Below are 12,237 nucleotides of genomic sequence, written 5' to 3'. Positions count from 1 at the left end.
TGGTCCTCGGTGATGCAGGCAGTCTCCTGGAGGCTTTTCAGAGGTCGCTGGTCCTGCAGAACCTGTTGCTTCTTTTCTTGCAGCTTTTTGAAGCAGGAGACGGACCGGTAGGGCTGGGGCCGAGTCAGTTGGTGTCTCCTTGTCTTCTCTGCGGGGTTTTCAGCTCAGCAGTCCTTTCTTGAGGTCATCAGGAATCTGAAGAGCTGGGTTTAGGGTCGCCCCTAATTACTACATTTAGAGATATGTTAGGATCAGAGGGTAGTAGCCAATGGCAACTGTCCCTGAGGGTGGCTACACCCTATTTGTGCCCACTCCCTCTGGGGAGGGGAGCACATACCTATCCCTATTGGTTCTAACCCTCCAAAGCAAGATGGAGGATTCCTCAAGGAGGGGGTCACTTCAGCTCTGGACACCTTGGGGGAGGTCCTGGCTGAGGAGGTGACTCCTCCTTGTTTTTCTCATTATCCCTCTGGACTTGCAGCCAAAAGTGGGGTCTGTGTCTGGGGGGGCGGGCATTTCCACTAGCTGGACTGCCCTGGGGCGTTGTAACACCAGGCTTGAGCCTTTGAGGCTCACTGCCAGGTGTTACAGTTCCTGCAGGGGGAGGGGTGAAGCACTACCACCCAGGACAGGCTTTGTTTCTGTCCACAGAGTGCACAAAGGCACTCAGCCCATATGGTCAGAATCTTATCTGGAAGTGGCAGGCTGGCATAGACTGTCAGCCTTACAGTAGCAGTTGGGCTAACATACAGGGAGCATCTCTAAGATGCCCTATGCGTGCAATTTTCGATAAATCCCACATTGGCATCAGTGTGGGTTTATTGTGCTGAGAAGTTTGATAACAAACTTCCCAGTATTCAGTGTAGCCATTATGGTGCTGTGGAGTTCGTAATGATAAACTCTGAGACCATATACTTAGTATGGCTATCCTGCACTTTCAATGTCTAAGAAGTGACTTAGACACTGCAGGGGTATAGTGCTCATGCAGCTATGCCCTCACCTGTGGTACAGTGCACCCTGCCTTAGGGCTGTAAGGCCTGCTACAGGGTTGATTTACCTATGCCACAGGCAGTGGTTTGTGGGCATGGCACTCTGAGGGTACTGACATGTCGACTTTATCTTTTCTCCCCACTAGCACACACAAGCTGCAAAGCAATGTGCATGTACTGAGTGAGGGGTCCGTGGTGGTGGCATAATACAAGCTGTAGCCCTTAGGGACCTTCCCTGGCCGCAGGGCACTTGGTACCAGGGGCACCTTTTACAAGGGACTTAACTGTGTGCCAGGCCTGTGCCAATTGTGGAAACAAAGGAACAGTTTTAGGGAAAGAACAATGGTGCTGGGGCCTGGTTGGTAGGGTCCCAGCACACTTCCAATCAAAGCTGGTATCAAAACTAGGCCAAAGGTGGGGGGTGACCATGCCAACAGTGGCATTTCCAACAGCAACTGAGTACAGTTTGTTTACAGTGGGTTGTATACTTTAACCCCTTGGGTGAGTCAGACGGCTGGGAGCCGTCTGACTCCGTGGTAGGTGTGTGCATAGGACACCTCCCAGCAGTCCTTGCACCCACCCACAATTGAAATGCTGGTGCTCCCCCCATGTGGTGCCCCTGGAGAGCCCCTAAGTACTAGATTTAGGGGTGATACAGGGTTAAGAGAGCAGTTGCCAATGGCTACCGTCTAGGAGGGTGGCTACACCCTTCCTGTGCATACTCCCTGGGTATGGGGGCACATTCCTAACCCTACTGGCTAATACCCTCCAAAGCAAGATGGAGGATTTGCCAGGTGGGGTTCACCTCAGCTCTGGACACAACTGGGCTGGACCCTCCTGGTATTTACTAATTTGACCACCGGACCTGCTGCCTCAGAACTCGGTCCAGGCGTGGCACCCAGGTCGCCGATGGTCCCTCCCCTTGCCTGCAGTAGTCATTGATATCAGGAGCACAGCCCTCCCACCTGTCAGCTCCTTCCATGCGTGTGTTCCAGTTCACCGCACCTCCAGGGTCACGCTGCTCCCCTGGCGCCACAAGCCGACAGGCAGGTTAAGCTGCCATCCCTGCTGGGTATCCAGGTGGACCCACAACATGTGGGGAGTTCGATGTTGGTCCTTTCATGTGCGCTGCACTCCCAGCAGCTATGGTTTTTGCCAGAGGGTTGCTCGCTATATAGTCCCCAGGGCCATGCTGACGCTCAGTCGGCCAGTCTTGGGCAGGTCTATTGAGGTCGCCCTCTAGATTGCTGCACACTGAGACAAGTCCCCCCCAGGCCCTGCCCCCGCCTGGTGGCCGTACCCTAATCCCAGGGGTGTGTTCTGCCTTCTCCTGGGCCAGAGGGCAGGCCCCAGCTACACTCCGCTGCCCGTGCCAGCCATGGTCCATGATCCTTTCACCTCCTGCCCGCCTCTGGCCCTCAGCCTCTCTCTGTACCCTGCCCGGACCCTGGAGGTCATAGGGCCAGCTCGTTCCACCGGACACCGCAGCAGGCAGGTAGTTGTCCGCTGTACGTATCCGCCAGGCTCCTGTACTGGGTGGGCAGCACAGCTGCAGGATATTTCAACTCTCCTGTGCACACTATGCCCTGGGCATCCACACCACCCGCAGCAGGCCACACTTGACGATCTGGGGCTCATGGGGGGCCCCCGGCTCTCAGGGATCCCCTGGTCAAGCCCCATGCTGCTCTGGAAATTCGGATAACACTAATCCCAGCGTGGGAAACCAAATCATATGCTAGTACGGATACCCACAAAATTCAGCAATGTATAAAAACCACGCCTCCTAAACTCTACATCTGTGCCCATTTCAGAAACCCATAGGTTTTCTTGATAACCATTTTTCACTTTGCCTAGTTCTCAATAGCTATTGGTCTATACTAGGAACGCAATTAAAACTCATTGTATGGTGCAACCAAGTTAATTGCACTGGGTACCTTGGGTTCTTGGAGAGCCTACATATCCCCACAACAAGAGGGGTCTAACGGACGTAAAGGTATATTGCTTTTGTCAATATGCCACTGTGACAAAATGTTACAGATGAAAATGTCATAAATGCCAGTTTTTCCTACTAATGTTCAATATTTCTTTATTTCAACAGTTATTTTCCTTTGGAAAACCGACCCTTTGCTAAATTCGGAATTTTGTCTAGTTTTCTGTCATGTATAGCTGTTCAGAATCACCCATGAGTTTCACACTGGTTTCCACCACAATCCAGAAGTAGGTTGAAAGCACAGAAAAATAGGGAAAATAGGATACCTCTTAGAAAAATGACAAAACTGGGGAACAAAATTAGTTTTCTTGATTCAGCTCCGTATGTTACTGAAAGCTGGGAAGATAGTGACTTTTGTACAGCAAATCGTTTGTGGATACCATTTTTTTAGGGAAACAAAACAGACACTTATGTAGGGCACTTTTTTCCAATTTTGTTTTAAAAAAAACCTCCAAATGCTGCTATATTTTGCCTATTTGTTCTGTCCCCTCCAAGGGAATCCACACACCTTTGGTATTTTTTTTAGATTTCACAGGGAGTTGGAAAAAACAGGAAGCACATTTGGAGTGGGTAACTTATATAGAAAAGTTAGGGTGTCCTAAGCTTGAACTGAACCAAATAGTCAAAAAAGGCCTCCACACCGGGGGGGGGGGGGGGGGGCGGGACGGGGGGGGGGGACAGGGGGGGGGGGGCGGAGGGGTTAGCAGTGAAGTAGCAGTATTATGGACATTTAGTTTCCTCCTTCGCATGTGTCCCTACACTATAATATTAGTATATTTTCAGAATATCTTTTCTTTAGACTACAATATGTACTTGTATCATAACTTTAGCTCTTCATTAGTAAATACATCAACAAGCTCTTTAAAACTAACAAACATGCAAAACATTAATGTAGTGACTTTATTACCAGTTCATATAATTCACTCACCCAGCGAAAATCTTTGCCATCGAACTTGCGGGCACTAGTGAACAACACTGTTCTCGCCGGCATGTTAATTCCCATTGCAAATGTCTCAGTTGCAAACAAGGCCTTAAAAAAAAAAAAAAAAAAAAAAAAAAAAAAAAAAAGAACAATTGTAATCTACTAAAAGCAATTAATTATTTAATCAAAATAAATCGTGGTCTAGTCCAAGGTCACACATCAGTTGACATTTACACGTGTGCACACAAAAAAAATGACAAAAAACACACACAAAAATGGAAAGGAAAAAATGATCTACCATCACAGATCACCCTCCTTTATAGTACCTTATTACTCCCGACCCTTGCTTGCCGCTTTGTTGCTCCATTGTTACGTTTGCTCTACAATCTATGGATTAAAAAAATACTTGGAAAATGTTTGATTTTAAACACTGCTGTGTTCTGGCTATTTTAACTTTATAGTATCTATTGGCAGCATTTGATACCATGGAGCATGACCTCTTGCTTGGTGGTCTGGTAAGATGCTGCTAATTATATTGCATTTCTCCAAACAAGGAGGGAGTAAGAGGTTTATCAGTTGGGTCAACATGCAACTACTAAAGTCATACACAAAAGTACAGTTCCTCAGAAATAGATAATTTTTCTACCATTCCCAAATCTTAAATTGCCATGTGATCCTACTTTATTACACATAGGACACCCTGCCTTGGTCTGCAACCACCCCACCATTAACTGGATGTGCTGGCTGCAGGCTGAGTCAGTGCACCCCATCACAATGCATACAGTGTCTTCGGAGCAGCTGAACACTCATTCCTGCTCCAAGAGCAGCATGTTAGTGAAAGGTGGACCAGCTGTTTGAAGCTGCAAGTCTCCCTTTCATTGTGCTGGTGGCACCCCAATCTTCATTAGAAGTGGTGTGGGGAAGAACTCCCCCTGTTGGCAGATACAGGGAGTGACGGCATCCATCTGAAGGGGGAATGCTGAGAGCTCCACAATGCTGCCCATTCTAAGCTGTATCTGTGGAGGGTAGAGATTGAGAATGCATGCGCACCCCATATATGAATCACAGTCAAAGAGCCTGACTTCCTCTTAGCCTCTGTCTCCACGCTTACAACACAGCAGAGGCTGCAGAGCATGAGGTTTCCTCATTTTCCTGGGACCAGTTTAGGTAACTATTCCACATAAGCGTATTGTAAGGAAATGCCTCCTTGGCATGGTTACCCCCTGACTTTTTGCCTTTGTTGATGCCTAGTTATGATTTGAAAGTGTGCTGAGGCCTGCTAACCAGGCCCCAGCACCAGTGTTCTTTCCCTAAACTGTACCTTTGTCTCCACAATTGGCAAAACCCTGGCACCCAGGTAACTCCCTTGTAACTGGTACCCCTGGTACCAAGTGCTCTGATGCCAGGGAAGGTCTCTAAGGGCTGCAGCATGTCTTATGCCACCCTAGGGACCCCTCACTCAGCACAGACACACTGCTTGCCAGCTTGTGTGTGTTGATGGGGAGAAAATGACTAAGTCGACATGGCACTCCCCTCAGGGTGCCATGCCAACCTCGCACTGCCTGTGGTATAGGTAAGTCACCCCTCTAGCAGGCCTTACAGCCCTAAGGCAGGGTGCACTATACCACAGGTGAGGGCATAGGTGCATGAGCACTATGCCCCTACAGTGTCTAAGCAAAACCTTAGACATTGTAAGTGCAGGGTAGCCATAAGAGTATATGGTCTGGGAGTCTGTCAAACACGAACTCCACAGCACCATAATGACTACACTGAAAACTGTGAAGTTTGGTATCAAACTTCTCCGCACAATAAATGCACACTGATGCCAGTGTGCACTTTATTGTAAAAATACCCCCAGAGGGCATCTTAGAGATGCCCCCTGAAAACATACCGACTTCCAGTGTGGGCTGAATAGTTTTTACCAGCCTGCCACACACCAGACATGTTGCTGGCCACATGGGGAGAGTGCCTTTGTCACTCTGTGGCCAGTAACAAAGCCTGTACTGGGAGGAGGTGCTTCACACCTCCCCCTGCAGGAACTATAAAACCTGGCGGTGAGCCTCAAAGGCTCACCCCTTTTTTTACAGCGCCACAGGGCATCCCAGCTAGTGGAGATTCCCGCCCCTCCGGCCACTGCCCCAACTTTTGGTGGCAAGGCTGGAAGAGATAATGAGAAAAACAAGGAGGAGTCACTGGCCAGTCAGGACAACCCCTAAGGTGTCCTGAGCTGAGGTGACTCTGACTTTTAGAAATCCTCCATCTTGCAGATGGAGGATTCCCCCAATAGGATTAGGGATGTGCCCCCCTCCTAACAGGGAGGAGGCACAAAGAGGGTGTAGCCACCCTCAGGGCTAGTAGCCATTGGCTACTATCCTCCCAGACCTAAAGACACCCCTAAATTGAGTATTTAGGGGCTCCCAGAACCGAGGAAGATAGATTCCTGCAACCTGAAGACGAAGAAGGACTGCTGACCTGAAGACCTGCAGAGAAGACGGAGACACCAACTGCTTTGGTCCCAGCCCTACTGGCATGTCTCCCCACTTCAAGAAAAACTGCAAGAGCGACACGTCTCCCAGGGTCCAGCGACGTCTGAAGCCTCAGAGGACTACCCTGCATATGTAAGGACCAAGAAACTCCAGAGGACAGCGGCCCTGTTCAACTAAACTGCAACTTTGCAACAAAGAAGCAACTTTTAAAGACCACACGTTTCCCGCCGGAAGCGTGAGACTTTGCACTCTGCACCCGATGCCCCTGGCTCGACCTGCAGAAAACCAACACTACAGGGAGGACTCCCCGGCGTCTGCGAGCCCGTGAGTAGCCAGAGTTGACCCCCCCCCCCCCCCTGAGCACCCACAGCGACGCCTGCAGAGGGAATCCAGACGCTCCCCCTGACCGCGACTGCCTGTTTCAAGGAACCCAACGCCTGGAAAACACTGCACCCGCAGTCCCCAGGACCTGATGGAACCAAACTCCAGTGCAGGAGCGGCCCCCAGGCGACCCTCTTGCTAGACCAGGTGGTGGCTACCCCGCGGAGTCCCCTCCCCCCATGCCTGCCTGCATTGCTGAAGAAACCCCGGGTCTCCCCATTGAAACCTATTGAAAAACCGACGCCTGTTTGCACTCTGTCGCCCCTGTGCCGCTGAGGGTGTACTTTCTGTGCCTGTTTGTGTCCCCCCCCCCCAGGTGCCCTACAAACCCCCCTGGTCTTCCCTCCGAAGTCGCCGGTACTTACCTGCTGGCAGACTGGAACCGGGGCACCCCTACTTCCATTGAAGCCTATGTGTTTTGGGCACCAATTTGACCTCTGCACCTGACTGGACCTGAGCTGCTGGTGTGGTAACTTTGGGGTTGCCTTGAACCCCAAACGGTGGACTTCCTTGGACCCAACTTTGAACCCTGTAAGTGTTTACTTTACCTGTGAACTTAACATTTACTTACCTCCCCCAGGAACTGTTGATTTTTGCAGTGTCCACTTTTAAAATAGCTTATTGCCATTTTTGTCAAAACTGTACATGCTATTGTGATTATTCAAAGTTACTAAGATACCTGCGTGAAATACCTTTCATTTAAAGTATTGTTTGTAAATCTTGAACCGGTGATTCCTAAAATAAACTAAGAAAATATATTTTTCTATATAAAAACCTATTGGCCTGGAATTGTCTTTGAGTGTGTGTTCCTCATTTATTGCCTGTGTGTGTACAACAAATGCTTAACACTACCCTCTGATAAGCCTACTGCTCGACCACACTACCACAAAATAGAGCATTAGAATTATCTCTTTTTGCCACTATCTTACCTCTAAGGGGAACCCTTGGACTCTGTGCACACTATTTCTTACTTTGAAATAGTATATACAGAGCCAACTTCCTACACGTATGATAAATTACAGGGAGTATAACTACATCTGATAAGAATTATCTCTTCCTTGAAAAGAAAACAAACTGAGAAAGGCTCCTTAACAGTGGCCATACAATAAAAATGAAGGTAATGTGCCTTTTGGGGAAGTCATTCATAAGCAGGTGCATTTGTCAGGATTTCTGAACTGTAGCAATGCTGTTAGACTTTCAAAAACTGGAAATAATCATACATGATTTATACAATCTGGTACCGATACATGCTGAATCGGTCAACCATCAGGGTCAGGAATTAGCATGCTAAAAATAGCTGAAGCCCGACTCTCTGGCCTAAAGACGTACATATTATAGCAATTTTTAATCTGTATAACCTCAGATGTAACTTTGAAGTCTTTTTAAGTTAAATCATGAAACTAGTGTCTGACTGCTCTAGTATAACGATTTGTTTTCTCAGAACATTAAGTTCAGCTACTCCATCATCATGCACTTTAAGCTGTCTTGTTACTGTTTTCTATTTATATTATAGTTAAATGTACAGTTTTCCTTCTGTAGGGATAATGCAATTTGCATATCTTGCAGCACAGCTTCTAACTTCAACCTCTTCTTAACCCCTTGGGTGTCCAGGACGTAACTGTTATGTCCTCGTTTGCACCGCTTGTGCGCGTAGGACGTTCCAGTTACATCCTGCTATGGGACCTCGGAGGAAGTGCTAGAGCTCCCTCCCGATGGCCTGGCACCCACCCCCAACCTCCCTTCCCATGGGCAGGGATGGAAGGTGTAGGAAGTTGGCTCTGTATGTACTATCTCAAAGTGAGAGATAGTGTGCACAGAGTCCAAGGGTTCCCCTTAGAGGTTGATAGTGGCAAAATTAGATAATTTTAATGCTCTAATTTGTGGTAGTGTGGTCAAGCAGTAGGCAGACCAGAGGATAGAGTATTAAGCATTTGTTGTACACACACAGGCAATTAATGAGGAACGCACACTCAAAAACTTAACTCCAGGCCAACAGGTTTTAAAGAGAAAAATATATTTTCTTAAATTACTTTAGAACCACAAGATTCAAGATTTGAAGAAATACATAAAATGCAAGGTACTCCACACAGGTAAGTAAGGAACTTTGAATTAAAGCAGTAGTACACACAGTATAGGTTAAAATAGCAATAAGCTATTTTTAAAGTGGACACTGTGCAAAAATCAAAAGTTCCTGGGGGAGGTAAGTTTGTTTAGGTTTTGCAGGTAAGTAAAGCACTTACACAGTCAGTCTCCTGGGCATAGGCAGCCCACCGTTGGGGGTTCAAGGCAACCCCAAAGTCACAGCACCAGCAACACAGGACCGGTCAGGTGCAAAGGTCAAAAGAAGGCCCAAAAAACATAAGCGCCTATGGAGGACAGGGGTGCTCCGGTTCCAGTGTGCTGGCAGGTAAGTACCTGCGTCCTCGGGGAGCAGACTAGGGGGTTTTTGTAGAGCAGTGGGGGGGGGGGGGGGGGGGGGGGAGGAGGAGAGGGTGAGGAGGGGGGCACAAAGAGGCACACAAAACACACCCTCAGCGGCACAGGGGCGGCCAGGTGCAGTGCGCAAAGTTGGTGTCGGGGTTTGCAATAGGAAGCAATGGAGGGACCCGCGGGTCACTTAGGCAATGCAGGCAGGGCACAGAGGGGCTTCTCGGGCCAGCCACCGACTGGGCTAGGAAGTGGGCCACCTGCTGGTTACTCCTGCACTCGAGGTTGGTTCCTCTAGGTCCTGAGGGCTGCGGTGCAGTGCTTGCTCCAGGCGTCGGGTTCCTTGTTACCAGGCACTTACGGTCAGGGGGAGCCTCTGGATCCTCTCTGCAAGAGTCGCTGTGGGGGTGCAGGGAGGTCGACTCAGTGTGTGCATGTTGTTGCAGTCACATGGGAGTCCTTTCTGCGGTGTTGGATGTCCTGGACTCGAGCCGGGGGCGTCGGGTGCATTGTATGAAGTCTCACGCTTCCGGCCGGAAGGGAGAGTATCTTTAGAAGTTGCAAAGTTGTTGCAGTTTCTGAACAGTGCCGCTGTTCTCAGGAGTTTCTTGGTCCTTCGGGTTCAGGGCAGTCCTCTGAGGCTTCAGAGGTCGCTGGTCCCTGTCGGATGTGTCGCTGTGCAGGTTCTTTGAGTTTGGAGACAGGCCGGTAGGGCTGGGGCCAAGTCAGTTGGTGTCTCCGTCGTCTCTGCGGGGCTTTCAGGACAGCAGTCCTCCTTCTTTGTGTAGATTGCAGGAATCTGATTTCCTGGGTTCAGGGTCGCCCTTAAATACTAAATTTAGGGGGGTGTTTAGGTCAGGGGGGCAGTAGCCAATGGCTACTGTCCTGGAGGGTGGCTACACCCTCTTTGTGCCGCCTCCCTGAGGGGAGGGGGGCACATCCCTATTGGGGGAATCCTCCAACCTCAAGATGGAGGATTTCTAAAGGCAGGCGTCACCTCAGCTCAGGACACCCTAGGGGCTGTCCTGACTGGTGGGTGACTCCTCATTTTTCTCATTATCCTCTCAGGCCTTGCCGCCAAAAGTGGGGGCAGTGGCCGGAGGGGTGGGCATCTCCACTAGCTGGGATGCCCTGGGGTGCTGTAACGAAAGGCATGAGCCTTTGAGGCTCACCACCAGGTGTTATAGTTCCTGCAGGGAGAGGGGAGAAGCATTTCCACCCAGTACAGTCTTTGTTCCTGTCCACAGAGTGACAAAGGCACTCACCCCATGCTGCAATTACAATGTCTAAGGTTTTGCTTAGACACTGTAGGGGCATAGTGCTCAAGCACTTATGCCCTCACCTGTGGTATAGTGCACCCTGCCTTAGGGCTGTAAGGCCTGCTAGTGGGGTGACTTACCTATGCCACAGGCAGTGAAAGGTGGGCATGGCACTCTGAGGGGAGTGCCATGTCGAATTAGTCATTTTCTCCCCACCAGCACAAACATGCTGTGAGGCAGTGTGCATGTGCTGAGTGAGGGGTCCCCAGGGTGGCATAAGACATGCTGCAGCCCTTAAAGAACTTCCCTGCCAACAGGGCCCTTGGTACCAGGGGTACCATTTACAAGGGACCTATCTGTGTGACGGGGCTGTGCCAATTGTGGGAACAAAGGTACAGTTTAGGGAAAGAACACTGGTGCAGGAGCCTGGTTAGCAGGGTCCCAGCACACTTTCAATCATAACTGGCATCAACAAAAGGCAAAAAGTCAGGGAGTAACCATGCCAAGGAAGGCATTTCCTTACAGAAGGGAAATCGCGTCCCCTTCCACCCCCGCCCGAGCCCCCACAGTGATGTCTGATGAAGTCAGCGCGTACCTCAGAGCCCACCCCCACCGGATGGAAAGAGAAATGCAAGAGCATTTTTCTTCCGATCATGTGCTGTTGGCGGGAGAGAAAGGAAAGGAAAGGCCTTTTTACATTTAGGTCCTGGGAGCTTATCTAACTCTCAAAATCTTCCCAATTGGACTGGGGAGGGCTGCACTTTTTGGACAAAGGGACGCTGCTATGTAGAAAAATCTACGAGACCTAGACACATCTGAAAACTAAACCTCTGGGTGAGTCCAGAGTGGTGTGCTTCACATGCACCCCGCACCATTTCTTACCCACAATGCACTGCAAACCTCCAACTTTGCTGGAAATCACACATGGTTTCCACATTTTTGTGATGGAACCTTCCAGAATCTGCAGGAATCCACAAAATTCCTACCACCCTGCATTGTCGCATCTATAGTGATAAAAATTCTGCCCCACTTGTCAGCATAAAAATGTTTTTTTTTTTTTTCCAACTGCCCTTTTGGACCCGCTTTGGTTTCCCCCTCATTTTCGACATGTTTTTGGCTCTTCCCTGTCAAAGGCACTTGGCCTCCCTACACAAGTGAGGTATCATTTTTACCGGGAGACTGAGGGGATTGTTGGGTAGTAGGAAATGTGCCGGTGCTGTGATCCCACACAGCAAAATGTGATTTTTGTTTTAGCTAAATTTGAGGTTTGCTGAGGAACCTCCCTGGACTCCCTCGGGTGTCTAGTTTTCAGAAATGTTGTGGTTTGGTAAGTTTCCCTAGGTGGCGGCTGAGCCCAAGACTAAAAACGCAGGTGCCCATACACGCCCCCCCCAACAAAAACAGGTTGTTTTTTATTTGATCATTATGATTGTCCACATAGTGTTTTGGGGCATTTCTTGACGCGGGCACTAGGCATACCCACGCAAGTTGGAAACCATCCATTTTGGACCTGGGGGACCTGTGGGAATGCTGGCTAGACAGACGTTTGTGGCTCCCCTCAAATTCCAGAACTTTTCAGCACCGAAATGTGAGGAAAATGTGTTATCTGCCAAATTTTGAGGTTTGCTAAGGATTCTGGGTAACAAAACAAGATGAGAGCCCAAGTCACACCATCTTGGATTCCCTTAGGTGTCTAGTTTTCAAAAATGCATAGGTTTCCCTAGTTGCCGGATGAGCTAGAGGCCAAAATCCACAGCTAGGCACTTTGCAAAAAACAGGTCAG

The 12,237-nt window shown here is 49.3% G+C and overlaps 1 protein-coding gene across 2 annotated transcripts in view; it reads right to left on the bottom strand.

Moving 5' to 3' along the window:
* MTREX (Mtr4 exosome RNA helicase) overlaps positions 1 to 12,237 on the bottom strand; it is a 629,876-nt gene that overhangs the window by 323,838 nt on the left and 293,801 nt on the right. Inside the window, exon 14 of one of the 2 annotated variants that reach the window (XM_069222093.1) lies at positions 3,908 to 4,009. The exons of the other annotated variant lie outside the window; for it this stretch is intronic. Within the exon in view, the coding sequence (XP_069078194.1) occupies positions 3,908 to 4,009 (102 nt within the window). The remainder of the gene's footprint in view (positions 1 to 3,907; positions 4,010 to 12,237) is intronic. 2 annotated transcript variants of the gene reach the window in all.

The sequence above is a fragment of the Pleurodeles waltl genome, chromosome 1_1 (assembly GCF_031143425.1).
Source record: "Pleurodeles waltl isolate 20211129_DDA chromosome 1_1, aPleWal1.hap1.20221129, whole genome shotgun sequence".
Taxonomy (NCBI): domain Eukaryota; kingdom Metazoa; phylum Chordata; class Amphibia; order Caudata; family Salamandridae; genus Pleurodeles; species Pleurodeles waltl.
The sequence above is the reverse complement of the archived record's forward strand: the minus strand, read 5'-3'. Positions and strand labels throughout refer to the sequence as shown.